The sequence below is a fragment of the Brachycentrus maculatus genome, unplaced genomic scaffold (genome assembly GCF_059751285.1).
Source record: "Brachycentrus maculatus isolate JH-2025_06_01 unplaced genomic scaffold, ASM5975128v1 h1tg000139l, whole genome shotgun sequence".
Taxonomy (NCBI): Eukaryota; Metazoa; Arthropoda; class Insecta; order Trichoptera; family Brachycentridae; genus Brachycentrus; species Brachycentrus maculatus.
The window spans coordinates 1,530,663-1,550,153 of record NW_028280892.1 but is presented as its reverse complement, the minus strand read 5'-3'; the positions used below and the strand labels follow the sequence as shown (position 1 = coordinate 1,550,153).

At 30.7% G+C, this 19,491-nt stretch overlaps 2 protein-coding genes across 2 annotated transcripts in view; one reads left to right on the top strand and one right to left on the bottom strand.

Moving 5' to 3' along the window:
- Positions 1 to 13,302: 13,302 nt before the first annotated feature.
- On the top strand, positions 13,303 to 18,418 carry LOC148309118 (uncharacterized). Its single transcript, XM_088260652.1, has 5 exons — positions 13,303 to 13,446; positions 13,971 to 14,095; positions 14,542 to 14,668; positions 15,622 to 15,799; positions 16,985 to 18,418. Exons 2-5 carry the CDS (start codon positions 13,976 to 13,978, stop codon positions 16,986 to 16,988), a joined length of 429 nt encoding a protein of 142 aa, XP_088116778.1. The 5' UTR covers positions 13,303 to 13,446; positions 13,971 to 13,975; the 3' UTR covers positions 16,989 to 18,418.
- Gasp (Chitin binding Peritrophin-A domain-containing protein Gasp) overlaps positions 18,256 to 19,491 on the bottom strand; it is a 39,595-nt gene continuing 38,359 nt past the window's right edge. The window contains exon 5 of the mRNA XM_088260651.1: positions 18,256 to 18,994. Within this exon, the coding sequence (XP_088116777.1) occupies positions 18,934 to 18,994 (61 nt within the window). The 3' untranslated portion in view covers positions 18,256 to 18,933. The remainder of the gene's footprint in view (positions 18,995 to 19,491) is intronic.

Below are 19,491 nucleotides of genomic sequence, written 5' to 3'. Positions count from 1 at the left end.
ATATATATATATATATATATATATATATATATATATATATATATATATATATATAAATATATTTATATATATATATATATATATATATATATATATATATATATATATATATATATATATATATATTCTATTAAGTATCTATCTTGATAGATATCTCTTTTAAGGGATGGAAAATGTAGAAATGTAGACATCTGTAGAAACAAACATTCAATGCGATGCCGCGTAGTTTTTATAATTGATTCGCTATTGAGAGATCGTAAGCTCTGTTAAATACCCACACAATCAAATAATTCTTCATCTTTGTTGAGATGTCAAAATGTAAAAATAACTCCCATGTGGAGAAACCCAGATTAGGACTCGCAAAACGTTGACATCGAGTATTTGATTGATTTTTAATGTTGTTTTATCAATATTTTGCTGGTAGTTTTTTTATCAAATTCTATACAAAATTTGAAAATTTTGAGAAACTTCTAATTGAAAAAAAATCTTAAAAGAATATTGTAAAAAAAATGGTTTTCAATGCCTGCATTTCATATACGAACTTGCTCGAAGGTGTTATTGTGTAGTGACTTCAATAACCTGTATTGTCACAAAACGACAATCTAAACTTCTTAGAAATTAATGTTAAAACCTTCATCAACAGCTTACTTTAACATTACAAGACGACATTGCTCATTACTTCGCTTTATTACAATAACCGACGAATAATTTTTCACCACCCATAGTGGGTAATTCCTTGAAACTTATAATATCCGACCACATTGTATTACCATAATGCAAGAACATTATAAAATTACATTAGGATGGGACGTTTTGTGAATTTTTTCATCTTAATTTTTTTTAATTAACATAAATTGTATATATTTATTTAAATCACAATTTTAAACATATTTTTTTTTTAAATGCAGAAACCCACCAAGCCACTTTGTGTGTCTTGTCGGTGGAGTTCTTTTTAAATATATTTTTCATTGTTTTTAACCATTTAAACATTAAAAAGAGAGAAAAATTAAGAATATAAATATTTTTATAAAATTAACTTTTGACCCATCCTTTATTTTGCCTTTGTTCCATATTTTATTTTGACTTCTAACATCCATCGGCAACAAATTAAAAATGTTTGGAACGATATATTGTAATGTTCAACTTCCATATTTACTTATTTTTTGACATCTCATCAAAGATGAAGAAGAATATGGAAGTCTGGGCATTTACGGGGCTGACGACCGTCATAGGCTGGTTTAAGTGATCACTTTACACACGTGTAACATTCACCAATTCTACCCATTATTGACAACCACACTACTCAAATTCTTGGAAGTTCTATAAATATGAACCAATTTAGAAACCTTGTTCTTGAATCACTAGAACTTCACTAGAGACATCTATTGAAGATATAAGAGTAATATAAGAGTTTCTGCTTGATAAAAAGCTTCTTTACATCTCACCAATAGATGTCTCTAGTGAAGTTCTAGTGATTCAAGAACAAGGTTTCTAAATTGGTTCATATTTATAGAACTTCCAAGAATTTGAGTAGTGTGGTTGTCAATAATGGGTAGAATTGGTGAATGTTACACGTGTGTAAAGTGATCACTTAAACCAGCCTATGACGGTCGTCAGCCCCGTAAATGCCCAGACTTCCATATTCTTCTTCATCTTTGATGAGATGTCAAAAAATAATATGAAAATAACTCCTGTAATTGGAGATAATCCAGATTTTGTGAACAAGTATTTGGACACACTCAAAATGTTGTCCATATTTACTGTTAATTTTTGGGACTATCAAACCTTCGTTGTGTGTATATCGTGTTTCATGGTTGTGTTCTAAAAGATTTCGATATTTTTGTCTAGTTTGTTGTTCAACGATGATACTCATCCACAATATTCCACGTACCGGCAGTAATATTAAATGTTTAAATATCAATATTGGATTGTCCCTTTGATTATAATTAGACTGAGTACAATTTTTTGATTATGAAATATTGCAGATTCATTTATGCATCGTATTTATGCATTCTTTTTAGTCATTAAAGCTGTTTGTGTCACCATATACTTCCTTAACATCTTAATTCCGATATAAAAATAGTTTTAAAATAAAAAGCGTTTTATGAACAAAAAACTGACTCTATATTTTTTCCCTAGTTTCATTTATTACTATTTTTTGCTAATTTTTCACAGTATTCCTTTTCTTATATAATTGTTTCTTATTTTGCAATATAATGTATTCAGTTCTAAACGAAATATAACTAAGTATTGCACCCACCGCTTAGTTGAGCCAGGATATTAATTTTTATTTTTAAAATTATTAATATTTATGATATTTTAATATACCATTAGTTTTCTTAATATAACAACAAAAAATTTATATTTTACAAAAAAATATTACTTTTAAGATGAGCTTACGTATTATTGGTTTTATAAAGTATTTTCTTAATTTCAGTTCAAAAATGAAATATTTTGCTGTGTGCAAAAATGCATTTAAACAATAATTTACTTTAAATAATATAATATTTACCATAAAAAATAAAATAAGTAATGCTTTTAATCTTTTAGAGAGTAAGAAAGACGACCCACACTAAGAAACACGCAAATTATTTAATTCGAGGATTTAAATAAAACTGCATTAACATAATATGTAGGCTGAAAAAATCAATGGCAGGGCAACAAAATTAAATCATTGACCCAGTTTTTATATGGTTTAACAGGTATCAAGAGAGGCTTTAATTTGACAGCAGTGATAATGATATACAGAGTGTATTAAACATCTGGCTATACACCAAAGATCTCAAGTAAATATATGTCTGAAAAATGTACTATTTTGTCGTTTTCGATATTTTTACTATAATTAATTCGGCAGTTACTTTGTGATTATATCTATCCATTTTGATTTAAGTTTTACTTAGTAAAACTTTTTGATATTTTATATTATTATGACTGTATGATTCGTAATGCAATATTTTTTAAAACAAATATCACATGTTTCTATTAACCCTTATCTGCACTCCATGTATCATAAAGCACTTTATTTACTGACGAAATTCTATCGTTTATTATATGAAGGTAAGGTAAACATCCCTGCGCTTCGGGTACCAGTCTAGGGAAATATTAAATATTTTTTATACGAAATGAAAAAATACAAAAAATAAATATTTTCTTATATTAAAGCAACTGTTACAATTTAAATCCTCCACCCTAGTACATATGTAGTCAATCGTCTATTCAACGCCTACGGTAGATGATTGAAATAAAGTAAATAATGAATATAAAATGAAATATGTAATTATTTCATTAGATTTGGAAAAATGTGTTGATATGATTTGGTTATGTAAAATGAATAAATACATGAGGAAAGAACGGTAAAACAATTTTTTAAAGGTAATGTAGTTGAAAATAAATTGTAAGGAAGACCGATGAAAACTTGACATGAACAAGTATTTGAAATACTTGAATGTTGTCTGGTGAGAATTCGAAATATCGCATGAGGAAATGCATGTGTGGAAGAGGCGAAGAATGTTTTCTAAGGCGAATGGTGTAGCATTATTTTCTTTCTGCCAACCCCTACGGTAAAACTGCATGATGATTAGATTTTTTTTTCTGAATTTAATTATTTTTAAAATAATATTTTTTGGTACAGCCTGTGAATATTGTGCGGTACTATGCGGAAGAATAAAGTGAATGATTACGAAGGATTTTATTTTTCCGTCTTGCATGTAACTCTAATTGAGAAAAAAAATCATTATATATTTAAAAAAAAAATATTGCTTCTTATCACCATGTTCTTCAATTTATAACTCACAACATCAAAAAACTAAAAAATTGTCCTTTTTATTTTTAAATACAAATACATTAAAAATGTAATATCAAAATTATGACCCATTTTATGGGTTTTTTTCTTTACCGTGCGTTGATGTTTTTTTCAATACAAAAAAAAACTTCGAGATCGTATCTTTATACAATATATGTACGTATAAAGTAGATTTATAATTATGTTATTTATTGATTTGGCATTAACTTTGAAGAAAAACATAAATATTTAAGTAAAAAAAAAATTAATACTTGTAAAAACCACTTTTGAGTTCATTATTGTTAACACGACTAGTTTCGGGAACTATAGATGTTTCATCAATAGGTAAAAAAAAAATAACTCTTTTTGGTCACCTTTTGATGAGAATATCACTAGTTCTCAAAACTAGTCGTGTTTCCATTAATAAATTCAAAAATACTCATACATAAATAGTATTTATTACATTTAGCTCTCATCGTCCATTAAAGTGAGCATTGAAAATATCTCAATTGGAACATTTTGCTTGGAATATTTGTGAAAATATTAAATATCTTTTTATATTAGTTAAAACGGAAAATGAGTGGTATATTAGAATATCAACAGATGTCACTCATTAAGAAAGGTGTGGGTTGGAGTCTTTGGTGTTGTTGCCTTTTTCTATTCAAGTTCATGTTTCTGGAAAATGTCAATAGATGGATATAAGGATTATATATTTCAATTACACGTCGTTTTTTACTCACAATATTATTATTTTTTATTTTTTTTTATTGAAACTAGATGCATATTAGAGTTTTCTTCCGCTTTCTAGTAATAAGAAGTTAAAATAATTGGCGTTTACATATAGCTAGAGACAAAGATAGAGTGGTGGTGATGTTTATGGATTTACATATATACTTAAATACATATATCCATCCCTAAACTTAAGAACTACGCTTAAGAAGAACGGTAAATTGTTACTCAAATATTTAAACACAACATTAATATAAAAATTTGTTTATAAATAAATTATTCCGAGGGTAGATCCATACACCTTTACAGGTGAATATAAGATATCGTAAAAATACTGAAATCCAAAGATACTACATGGATGACGCCAATTTTGCAGTTGAACGACATTTAAATCCATGACGAAGAGATAAAATGAAGATAAACATTGTCTACTTGCCGAGTAAGCAATGACTTACCATTAATTTATAGATCATTTGAGGGAGGCTATAACAAAACGCTATATTTTCTCATGCACTGTAATAAAGGATAACGAACTGGCCTTGAAGACGTGCAAATTTATTTTACATGTGGGCACGAAGGGTGAATGAAAAGTTTTCGTCATTTTATTAAAAAAAAAAAAATTCATTTGTTTGAGAAATATACAACTTATATATATATAAATATAAAAATAGTTACATAGATAATAAGAAAGTCAATTAAATTATTCAAAATATCGCCTCTTTGCAATAAAAGTGTATAATTTCTAAAAGTATTCGAAATTGAGTTAATATTCGAAAACGTTTGGTATCACCAGTATGCTTCTCTTACATATTGGCAAAAAGGCGTAGTTCAACAAACGCTCGCTTTGTTGAAAAGTTTTAGTCTATGTTATAATATTTTCACAATTGTACTGAAAAAAATAAACATTGAATGAAATATTATTGCTTCCCGGCGATTTTTTTTTATTTTTTTCCTTAAATTTCATCGTATTCAATTTATTAAATACGATGAAGTTGATGAACATGAATTGAAATAAAATTTTTAAATAAAAGTATTAAAACTCACAATTATATTATTTTTAACAATTAAATTATTTTAAACTATTTTTCTGACCTATGCTTTAGCTACTATATAACAAAATTAATGTATGATTTTATCTTTCTTTGAAAGAGAGATAATGTAACTAGCAAAAAATAAATGCTGAAAATATCATTATTATTAAAAATATTACACTTTGAAACGCTCTCCTGTAAAATTAGTAAGTTTTGAGATTATACAGTTTTAATGCGAGAGGACGATATATATGTCATAAACGCATCAGAATCGTATCCACTGTCTTCCCCATCTGATTATGTCCTCCGTACTACACATTTTCCCAATTTTCGTGTTTTTTAATTCAGTATCTTAACGTGTTCCCTGTTATGCACCTCAATGTCTTCATTACTGAAGTTCTTAGAAGAGATTGTATATTAACTTGTCAAAATAATGAAAAACCTTCAAAGATGTTGATAAAGAAAAGATTGCTTGCGCGTATGTCCAGTAATTTTATTATTTTTTGTGATATACGAGGTATCGCTTCGACACGAGCATAACTTGTCACCTGATTTCAAGCGCAAATACACAATACATGAGTGGAATACACATCGATATTTACAGATACAATGAAACCTGCAATTTGATACACATTCTCGTATATCCCATACTGCAGAATAAATATGTTGGTAGAGCTTAACTTTTAAACCAGTTTTCTTTAAACATAAAATGCATATAATCAACCTGTCAGTTAAAGTAAATCGGTCATTTGACAGCAGAACCTTGCAGGGTAAACCCAAGGTAGCCGCAGATTTCCAAGGTCTGTCAATGGCCGAATGATCAGTTAACTTATTATTATATTACATTGGAATTTTTCCGCCTCCGTAGTGTAAAGGTAAGAGCTTTTATCTCCTGTATAAAAGCTCTCGGGATCAATTCCTGTAAAAATAATAATAAGGGATTTTATAAAAATATGGTTAATTTTCACATTACAAAAATAGCTATGGGTTTCTGAATTCACGATTGTCAAGTCACACTCTGATAATCTTAACAATGATGAAGAGAAATATGAAACTTTGGGCATTTCCAGGGCTTGCGACCAGTTATAGGCTGGTTAAGTGATATATCGCTCACTCCTTTCAAGAACGTCATAAATCAAAAATCGTCAATTTTCAGTTGCGCATGTTTTCGGAATGCCCATAAAATGTACTATATCCCAGCAAAAGCGGCATATTTTTAACTTAATATTTACTCGTTACAGAGCAGAAAGTGTTTGTTTTTGCATTTTGGAGAAAAGGTATTGTTTAATTTTTTTTTAAATATCCTAAATATTTTTCAAATGGAAAAAAAAACTTTTAAAAAAAACAGGTTTTACCTTAAAAGATCTGTTGCACAGTAAAAAGTTAAATAAGTGGCTTGATATTTATTTTCAATATATTGTATTATGTTTTTAATCTTTAAAAATGTTCTCCTGGAAAATCAAGTTTTTTTATAAATGACGTTCTTGAAAGGAGCGATTTAAGTAAGGTTAAATAAATAAATAAATTTATGATAAATATGATAAATAAATTAATAATATAATATAAATTATTTATGGACGGTGTGCAATCATGAAAGAATACACGTGGATAAAGTAATCACTGAAATATGACATGTTAAAATCTCTGTCATGTTGAAGTGGTCACTAAATAAGCGATTACTTAATTGATACATGACATTTTTAGACCCAGACATATTTTTTCACATCTTAATTTAGATGTCACAAATGTAACAACTTAAAAAATAAAAATATCTTAAAACTATAAACTGTAGTTTTTCTTAGGAAGAAATAGGTTAAAAGATCATCTAGAATGCATCTTCGCAAAACCCACTATAAAACCTTAGCGCAACATCTGCCCCTGACATTGTACGCTATGAGGGCTTCGCATGAAAGTCCTCCCGGAAAATAGATCTAGTGAAACCACTGAAAAAAATCATGAAAAATTCCCAAATTTAATAAAAACAAAAAATACCGTGTCAATAGTATATATTTTATAATTCACGTAATACAAATAATATAATGCGATGAAACTTTTTCTTATACCGTGTAAAATTTTCTTTGTACTCAGCTGTTAAAACCGATTTTATTCGGTTTTAAAATTCGTGAGTTTTGAGTCACTTTGCGTTTGTCTTCAAGTGGCGAATTGTTTCTTTGACGACGAATAAAATATAATCAAAAAGTATGTACCAGTGTATTTGTGTTGTTTTTATCAGTATTATGGGGTTTTCGTTTGTTGATCCGAAAGCTATTACAAACGGTGTTGATGTGCCTAAAATCAATATCAAAAAGCTTGACAGAGGATCTGTTCCCAAGTTTGGATTCGATGGAAGATCCTTTTATTTTGACCAAGGTACAATATATTTTTTTTATCTTTTTTATTTTACTACCTAATTTAACCACCCACAGGGGTAGGCAGAGAGACGAAAACATATCTACAAAAAATCTTCGCCTCTTTCACATTCATGGATCTCCTTATACACACCGGCCGATTATTCCAACTCTCGACCTCACCCCGCCCAAGTATTTGAAAATTTTGATTTTGCCAAGTTTTTCTAGGTCTTCCTCTGCTTCTATTCCTACTACATTTGATTCATTTATTTATTTTACTGTTCGATATTTACTCATTCGATTCACATCCACAAACCATCTCAACACACCTTTTTTGTAAAATTCTATGGTAATGCTTATCTCAGCCTTACATTCTTTCTTAATAACACCATTCGAACATCTATCAAACCACTTTTATTTCATTGTATTTATATTTTTACTGTTTTTTTACTATTTACTAGTTTTATTTTTTCACGCATACACATAAACATGTGTATGTTAGTGTGTATTTTTAATTATACTTTTAATGTAATGTATTGCTTTTAATCATTTTTGTTATGTTCTTATTTATTTATTTTATTTAATGTATTATATTTTAACCCTTATCCGCACCCCAATGGTGCATAGGGCACTGCTTCACATGAACACAGTGTTGTTTTACACACGAAGGAAAGGTGATCAGCCCTCCGCTTCAGGTACCAGTCCAGGGTAATATTAAATAAATATTACAGTGAAAAAAGCACTTATATTTATTTGACCCCCCTGGGAATCGAACCCGGGACCTCCAGAACGGTAGCCAAGCGTGCTGACCATTACACTACAGAGGCGGACAATATTATATTACATACACCATATGAGCATTTGATCTGTAAACTTTTCTCCTCAATATTTGGAATCAAGATATATAAATATTAAAATATAAAATTAATCCCAAAAAATTATTCGATCTACGCATTCTGCTACCTAGAATAAAAGCTCTGTGCATGCCGCTGATAATATGTGTACATGTATTATATTTATATGTAAAGTTTTATGTTCAGTGTAAGGACAAAACAAGAAAATCCTGATCTTAAAACCATATTACGCATATTGCAAGGACATCACCAATTGAATCTTGCTATAGGAACCAAAGGGAATCCTGCTGAAGTTAACCCATTGACTGCGGAGTATTCTTCCCTTTCTTAATTTAAACTTAAATTAACTACTCTTGGGAGAGTGAAAATTTATACAAATTTTATGAAAAATAATAATAATATAAATCATATTATTTTGAACGCATTATAAACTTTGTGGTACGGTAATATAACACATTTATCATTCTTGACAAAACGATGTATGATAGACGTGCGAATAGTGAAATAAGGAAGGAATGCAAAGCTGAGATAAGCATTATCGATAAAATTAAGAAAGGTGCGTTGAGATGGTTTGGACATGAAGAACGAATGAGTGAGGAAAGAACGGTAAAACAAATTTATGAGGCGAATGTTAGTGGGAAAAGAAGCAGAGGAAGACCGAGAAAAATATGGCACGATCAGTATGCCAAATACTTGAAAGTGGTCAGGTTAGGAGTCGTAACAATCGGCGGGTATGTATGAGGAGATGCATGAACGTGGAAGAGGCGAAGAATGTTTGCAAGGACAGAGTGGTGTGGCGCTCTATTCTCTCTGCCTACCCCTGCGGGGAAGCGGCGTGATGCTTAGTTAGTTAGTTAGTTTTTTAAAACTCTTCTTCACTAATATCAAAATCATTTATCAGTATCCAAAAAGTAGGTTTTTAAAAGGTTTTTAAAAAATAATCATTTGCTACAAGTAAAAATATAAAATCATGTTTTTAAACAGATTTTTGATCGCAATGATCGCATATGTTGGATGTAACAGCATCACACACTTTACGAAACATTGTTAATGGCAGACAGCGTTCGTCTAAATAGCTGCTTTCATTTGAAATACTAATTATTACATTATTCCTTTAATGATTTTTATATTGTATTTGCTTCACAAGCATCGTGAAAGGAAAACATATTACAAATGTGCATTTTTTCTTTCTTTTCTATGTAATTAGACTAAGCTACAGCAACGCTTGGCCGGGATAAATAGTAAATAATAAAAATAAACGCATGATTTAAAATTTTATTGAAAAATATTTATTGGCATACAAAGCTTGTTTTACTTGAGAGGGATTACCAAACTCTTCGACAATTTTTGACTTGTTTTACTATGCCACTCAAGGCGAAATATCTGTGACTTACCAAAAAAACATTTCTTAATATATAATTTACTCAATTTCGGGTGCTTTGCCAAATAAAAACATGTTTGCATTGAATTCAACAATTTTAAATGATGGATTTCTAAAGAATAACATCAAATTGATAAATTATTTTCAGGGTATTTAATACCACAGTTATACTTCGCTTACATTGTGACCCCATGCCAAGGAAGAAATGCACCAACTCCTTGTAGCTCAAAGGTAAAAAATATTTATTAAATAAATATAATTAATATAGTTCAAATGACTAGATTTAAGGTTCTAGCTCTTTTATCGACTTGTTATTAGCCCAGAAGATTAATTAAGTCCGAAATTATAATTGATAACTTCAACGTCACTTATATTCGATAAATAATTTATGGTAATTCATCAACTTTTCGGCATTTATACCATTCTGATTTCAAAATACTTAATTCATTGGAAATAAAAGAAGAAATTGACAATTACCATTGCAATGAGCAAATTATGAGGTATTTCTAATCGGTATACAAATTTGTTCCCAACATATATTAAATAAAATAGTGTTTTTGTCTAGAAGTAACCAAAATCTACTTATTGATCTTAAGTGTAATAAACAAAGAAAATAATAAATGCATCTCCCATCTAAAATAATGTTTTTTTTACAAAGTTCTATATTATAATGAAGATTTGATTTCACATTATTCAATAATGAAACTTTTCAGGGTCGGATAGTTGAACTACCTAAAATTAATCAATATTCTGCACCTCAATCGTTTTTTCCTGGAAATAACGGTATTTCACAGTCATTGCAAGTAACAAAATACCTACATGCAAACGATAAATTGCCTTCTATTGAATACCCCATCGAAGATAAATCGAATGATGCTCTTATCTCAAAAGGTTACATAACTGGTAAAATTGAAAGCAATAGAGCATTAGAACAGAGTACTTATAAAGAACAAACTGAAGATGGAAATCCAACACAGACCATTCTGATAACTGATCCTAATATGGATGAAATTGACAACCCTGGTACTCCAACAGAGAGCAGTTACTTGAGTGATGAAATATCAGAAGAAACTCAAATCCCTAACAAGAGTTCCTCAAAAACGAACACGATTATAACTGAAACATTTCTAAAGAAAACTGATAAATCTAATACCCGAACGCACAATAAAACTTGGCTACCTAAGCTAAATACAGAAAAATCTAGTATTTTCAATACTTTATCTCAAACTATTCAAACAGATACAGAAGAAACTGAAAATCCTATCACAGTACCACAAGTTGTTCGAGTGAGCCAAACAAATAACAAAGAAACCAAAATCTCTAGTAATCCAACACAAACGAATTGGGTAACTGATCCAAATATAGTAGATTATGAAAATGTTGATACTATCGAACCAAAAAAGTCAAATGGTATTAACTTAATAGGCAATATAATTGAAATATCTAAATCAGATAAGCTAATCGATGCGAAAAAAACTGAAACCCCTTATATCTCAAAACAGACTGCCATGGTAACTGATCCAGATACAGAGGAAACTGATTACTATGATACTTCAACAGAGACTCTTACGGTTAGAGATCTAGTAACAGAAGAAACTGAGAGCTCTGGTACCACACCACGAATCACTCAAGTACCTGATTCTTATACAGAAGAATCTGAAAACTCTGGTTCTATACCACAAATTGCTCTGATACCTGATTCTTATACAGAAGCATCTGAAAACTCTGATACCACACCACGAATCACTCCAATACCTGATTCTTATACAGAAGAATCTGAAAACTCTAGAACCACACCACGAATCACTTTAGTACTTGATTCTTATGCAGAAAAAATAAAAAACCGTAATACACAAAATACTTGGATAGCTGATCCAGGTATATTTAAAACTGAAGTCCCCAAATTCACAACACCGACTATTGAGCCAAGTTACTCGTACAAAGAAGAATTGGAAAACTTAATACAGACTACTGAGGTAACATACCCTGATATAGAAGAAACTAACAATCGTGTTACTCATTGGACTCAAGTGACTGATCCAGCAGATACTGAAAATCTTCATATCCAAAAAGAAACTACTCAGGTAACTGAACAAGATACAGAAGGAACCGATGACACTAAAACTTGGTCCATTTTTGTAACTGACTCAGTTACAGATGAAATTGACAACCCTACTTCTATATTCACTCAATCAACTGACCCAACAAATACAGAAATCTATAGTTTCTCAACTCAGACTACTCAGGAAACTCATCCAGATTCAACAAAAACTCCAAACACTGATTCTTGGTCTACTCAAGCAACTAATACAGAACCAAGCAACACGGAAAACTCTAGTATGCCATCGCAGACTACCCACGAAACTAACCCAGATTCTGTAAAACCTGAAAACCTTGATTCAATAACTCAAACAACATTAATAAATAGTCCAAGAGTGGATGGTAGACAACTGACTACAAATTTGAATGAAACAACTATAGCAATACTACAAAAAAGTACTACGACGAAAAGTAAGTAGTAATATTTTTAAATTAAAATAAAAACATAGTTTATTCGCCTGATGGTTTGAACACCTGATGTTATCGAAACTACAACATTTTGAGTGTGTCCAAATACTTGTTCACAAAATCTGGATTATCTCCAATTACAGGAGTTATTTTCATATTATTTTTTTTGACATCTCATCAAAGATGAAGAAGAATATGGTAGTCTGAGCAATTTACATCTCACCAATAGATGTCTCTAGTGAAGTTCTAGTGATTCAAGAACAAGGTTTCTAAATTGGTTCATATATATTCCAAGAATTTGAATAGTGTGGTTGTAAATAATGGGTAGAATTGGTGAATGTTACACGTGTGTAACATTCACCAAAGTGATCACTTAAACCAGCTTATGACGGTCGTCAGCCTTATAAATGCCCAGACTTCCACATTCTTCTTCATCTTTGATGAGATGTCAAAAAAAAATGATTGAAACTAGTTGTGTCTACCTTAATAAACTCAAAATTGGTATTACGTAGAGTTTCATTTATCTATTTCAATAGTCATGTAATTGCACACACCAAATAGAAGTTGGTATTTTTTTTAATATTTCATTTATATTGTTAAGAATTCTCATCGTGGGTTTTTGTTTTAGAAGAGGATTTGATCGTTTACTGCCAGACGCCAAGAGGTCAATTCACATCACCATTTTCTTGTGCAAAATTTATAAACTGTTGGGATGGAGACGTCCATGAACAAATTTGCGGCCCAGGACTTCTATGGAACGAGAATGGCTTCTGTGATCACTCGGCCAATGTTGACTGTGGGAAAAGACCAAGATGTAAGTCATTTAATAATACCATAGTTTTAATATAAAAGTTGTTTTAGATGCGTCATTTACTTTTTACTTACTGATCATCTAAAAATCACACGTGATCTGGAAGGGAGGTACCAAAAGAACCCAGCTTATATTTATATGGAAATTGTAGTACGCAGCTCGCATCAAGTACCAACTCGCCGCCAACTGTGTCATATGTGACATGTCCATCCCAATGCGCCGTCATAATGCTGACTGATTATAAGACTGAATGCGGCCATCGTAGAGGCGAAGAGCCTTCCCACGAATACTTAATTAAAATAAAAGTGCGCAAGAGTCGCACTTTTCTTTTAATATACACAATTATTTAAATTCAAGACTTTTTTCAGATAAGCCTTATCGGCTTGTGTAAATATAATTTTTAAGAAAAATAAAACTCTTTTATAAGACAAATTTATTGAGAGAAGTCATTACGTATTTTAGTTTTTGAAAAAAACTGAAAAATTATCTAATTTGTTCATTTCTTGTTTAAAATGTTTGATTTCCAGCCACAATGTGCCAAGACGACCCCTATGCAACGTACATCAACCCTAAAAACTGCAGTGAATTTTTCGTATGCGATGCAGGGATGCCCATCCTTTTCCAGTGCTCTGATGGTTTACATTACAATGAAGTAGGTAAAATTAAGTTTTTAACAGCCCTACCCATACGAACGTACGCGATACGTTCACTTTATTATCGTTTGTTCTCATTTGTTCTTTCACATAAAATAAAACTAGAAATTTGTATTTAACCATTTTTTATGGTACTTTTCTCCAATAGGGTTCAAAAAGATCCTAGTCATTATCAGGGTTAAACATATTCTAAAATATTGAAATATTCATAGTGAAGTGAGTAAAAAGACTAATATATTTTAATAGGGGCTTAAAACGAAGATCTGGTTGCATTAAATAAAATTTAAGAAATAAGCCACAAAGTATCTTCGATTTTTTTTAAATACCTTGTTTACTTTGATCTTCCTCTGCTTAAGGATCTACCCAGACTGTTGAACAAGGATTAAAACACGATAAAAATATTGTGAATATGTTTATATAATTACTTTGTTTTTTTTTTCTTCAGAATTTAGGGGTATGTGATTATCCTTCCAATGTAGGGTGTCAAGTGAATGAAACAGATTCCAATACTACAACCTTGCAAACCCCAGTGGACGACGATAAATATAAGAAAATCATTAAAATTAAAATAGGTAAATATTTTTTAATCATTTACAAAAAAATACACAATGACACAGAAAATATTTTGTAAAGTATACTAGTTAGAATATTTGAGTTACCACTACACTACACAATATATAGTACACTACACTACTAGTACTAGTACGAAGGACAGTGATGGAATTTTGATAAAATAAAATAAAACTTACGAGTTCTGAAACCTGAATTGGCTAGAGCGTTGTCATGAGCATTCATCAGCAGTATTTATTTTTTTTGTATATTACTTCAAACTTCAAACCCCTTATCCGCACCCCAATGGTGCATAGGGCACTGTATCATATAAACGCAGTGTTATCTTGATCGATAACCCATAAAGGAAAGGTGATCAGCCCTCCGCTTCAGGTCCAGGGTAATATTGTAATAATATTCAGGGTAATATATATAGTAATAATATTCAGGTCCAGGTCCAGGGTAATATTGTAATAATATTCAGGGTTATATATATATGGTAATAATATTCAGGTCCAGGTCCAGGGTAATATTGTAATAATATTCAGGTCCAGGCCCAGGATAATATTGTAATAATATTCAGGGTAATATATATGGTAATAATATTCAGGTCCAGGTCCAGGGTAATATTGTTATCATATTCGTGGTAATATATATGGTAATAATATTCAGGTCCAGGTCCAGGGTAATATTGAATAAATATGAGAGTGAAAAAATTACTAATATTAACCCCCCCTGGGAATCGAACCCGAGATCTCCAGAACGGTAGTCGAGCGTGCTGACCATTACACTACAGAAGCGGACATTTGTAAATTAAAAGCGCTGATAACTTTGTAGAATGGTAATATAAGACTCTCCTTATCATTCATCGTTCACTTTGTATAAAAGATTGAATCAGTGTTTATAAAAGTGCTATTATACAAAGTGAACGTGAATGATAAGGAAAGTGTTTGTATTTTCAATGTATTTTTTTCAGGTGTGGTCGAAACTACAATATGGTGCAAAAGAGCCTCTATAACAAGGTATAATAGTGAAGGGTGTACTACCATCTCTCTGTGCAACCCTAATAGCTTTATGAAGAAGGTCTCCTGTCCTGATGGAACAGCTTTTGATTCACAAGCTAGAAAGTGCATCATCGACTCCAAGGCTATATGGTAAGGCTTGTATTATAAAAACAAATAATGATCCAAACCAGGACCTTGAAAGGACACTGCAGACTGAGGAAACACATGACAAAAAATGGACTACATGACTCCCCAGTATGCAGATTTTGTATGGAGGATAACGAAACGCCAATTCACATTCTCTATAATTGTGACGCACTCGCTCGCAAACGAAGTCACATCCTCGGAGGACCTCTACTGGACTCCGAGAAGGTGAAGCTCCTACCACCAAGACAGGTCGTGAGTTACATGACACACGTAGGTCTTGGGAGTGAGCTGTGATACAGAGGGAGGTCATAATGGACCTAATATGGTCGCAGTGACACAAGGGATGCAAGGGTGAGATTTCTAGCGTAAAAATTAAGAAGAGCTATGGGAGAAGTCAGATGTGTTTCCTGGGCACATTTTTTTTAAATATATATTTTTTTTAAATTTACCACCTTACCTTTCAATTTTCACCGCTTTACTTTTCGAAACGGTATATTTAATAAAAACTTTTTTTTCAAACGAAAACGGTGTTTTAAAAAAAAAAATCAATTACCTCAAATGTTACCTGGTTAAGACAAAATCGAGTTGCGATTTATCGTATATTGGGCCTTAAGACGGAATAATCAATAGTCTGCAACTTAATTTTCATTATTTAAAAAAAAATCAGGTGACATTTATCATAACTGTCTTTTTTGCTTCAATAACCGTGTTTGTACATTTTTTTTAAAAGTAATTTTAAATTAATCTAAAGATTGATTATTAAAACCATATCCGCTTCCTAGGTGGAGCATATGGAGTCCACAAACTGTCTTCAGGCTTTTCATTCGGCTGCCAGCTCTTTTGCATCCTCCCAAGTCAGATCCGCGTCCCGAAGTAAATTTAAAGAAAAAAAGTTTAATTTTTTCGTACCCAAAATTGATTTTTATACGAAGAAACCTATTTACTATATGTTTTATTTATATGAGAATCATTTTTACACGGTATCACAAAGAAAGTATCTACACACCGTTGTAAAATGGAAGTTTGGTGTATTTAGTTTAAACTACATTATACTATAGGTTACGTACTCGTCAAATATCAGAATTTTTAAACTAATTTTTTAATTTTAATAATGTTAATTTTTTAAACTAATTTTAAAAATGCTAATTAGTGCGACTTATTTCACTATTATTTTGTTTCTGATTTCAGCTAACTTCTACAATTCAGATACAATAAAAATAGCCGAGACACAAACCAATCCAAGGGAATCTCTATCAACAACTCTAAATCAACGACTGATTAGTTCGTAAGCTTTTTCACAGAGGGATTAAAACTTTTTTTCAGGGATGTAAAAATATATCAACTTGAAATTGTTTAACCAACAAGTAAACCATCATGCCACTTCCCCACAGGGGTAGGCAGAGAGAATATAATCCCACCACGGCAATCTGTCTTTGCAAAAAATCTTTGCTTCTTCCACATTCATACATCCTCCCTTCGATTGTTCAGACTCAAGTATTTGAATTATTTGATCATGGCAAGTTGACTTCGGTCTTCTTCTGCTTCTAGGATCTACCCAGTTTTGTAAACAAAGATTTAGACACACTCAACATATTTTGAAAATGTTTATACAATTACGTTGCCTGACTAAGTATTTGAAATACTGAATAATTTTATACTTGATTCGAAGAGATTGTTAGATTTATACTTTGATCACGAATCTACGTGAAAACTAATCAGTTACATCTATATTTATCAAATTAAGTGTCGTGAAAACCTGCAATTATAAAAAATATATTAAGTCGTAAAGTGATCACTTAATCCAGCCAAATGTTTGGTTGTAACACCTGTAATCTTCAGTCTTCTATCTTTCTTTCGTAAGACAACAATGGATGCTTCATCTTAGTTAAAACACTAATAATGCATATCTACTCCTTTTTCACTATTTTTTTGCTTGAATTTATTTGTTTCCTTATTATTGGAAAACATTATGTGCATTTCTTCAAAATAAACATTGATTACCTTGATCCTAAAAATGCATTTCTCCCACGTCCAGTGTACACTGACATCTAATAATATCATGACATATCCAAAAATATATAGTAAAAATTCATACAATAAAACACAATTTTTTCTTAATTTATTTAATAACAAGTATTTACAAAAAAAAATAAGAATAATTAATAAATCATCTCCCTGAGTTATGTAAAATTATTATTATCAAACTAAAAATTCCAACGATTTTCATATTGGATATAATTATTTCCTTGTGAATAATATTTTAACACAAATAAAATATAATTGACTTCCATTTGATATTTTTTATAAAATACTTCACCCCTTGTATTTCAATCACATTTGTTGCAAGTTACAGATACCTTGAAAATATATTTGGTTTGATTCAGAGGCATATCGTAGATAAAAGGAGAGATGATCTATTTTATTATATAAACCGTTTATTGAGTATTAACAAGGTGAGGTGTACTGAAAGAAACGCCAGCAAGAACAAGGGTTGTCAGGCAAGTGATAATGATGCTACAATATGAGTATGTTGATAAAAAATGTATGGTTTAATAAAGAGAATGGAATTGGTGGATAACAAATACGTGTATAACGAAAAGCTCTATATCCTCCTTTAAAAAGCTCACCATATAGTCGGTATTACCCAATTCCCAGGCTTGAAAGCCTCATCTTACTTATTTATCTTAAATGTAATCAACTACTTTTATCTCTATCGAATTGTGCATTTCAAAAAAAAGTATCATTATAAAAATCATATATTTAAATATAAATAAACGGAAAAATCGTTAGTAACAAACTCCTTTGAAGATCAGAATTATGACCATTTAGAGGAGGATGTTTTTAACGTGTGTCTTGACACTATGACATTTATTTTTAATGCATTGTTAACTTTGAGGTATGGCACTCTCCTTATCATTCATCGTTCACACTGGTATTAGACAAAGTGAACGTTGAACGAAAAGGAGATTTTTACTACTAGATTTTTTTATATAAACCAGCCCTTTGCGCTTGACCCCTGTAAGCTCTCATCATGGTAATTTTACAGTTATAAATGCTAGATTAATACAAAATGTGACTGTTCAGCCCCAATATTTGGCCTGTCTCCTAGAAATACCTCCTCGCAACTCCTTCAGCCCTCACTTTTTGAAGCCCAGTTTCTTCAGGGCCTTCAGATCCACATCACCGTAGTAGTCCTCGCTATTTTCGGGAAAATAAAATGTTTAATAACAAACTTGAGATACATTTTGGAACAACCCTGTTGTCTCAAAATGTCCACCAAAAGACTACTATAATTTCCAGAAAACAAAACTTATCTTTTTAATAGGTAAATGGAAATATATAACCAAAATAAAGTAAATAACCAACACAAAGCTTCTATTTTTTTAATAATTGTTAAAAATACATAATTAAGCAGAGAATTCTTTGTCCGTCATAAAAATAACATTTTTTTTGTTATTAACTATTTTATAAACTAAAATCTCTAAGGTAGATTCTACTTGAATCCGAACTGTTAATAAATTAATTTTCGCCACTTTATTTTTGGTACATATTTCCAAACAAGATGAATGGAAAATAGTATAAAAATAAACTGGTCAAACACAAAGATTTTATTTCATATACTTTACAAAATGTGACACAAAGAATCACATTTTTTTAAGTCATTTTAAAATTAGATATTACTTACTTTGACTAAC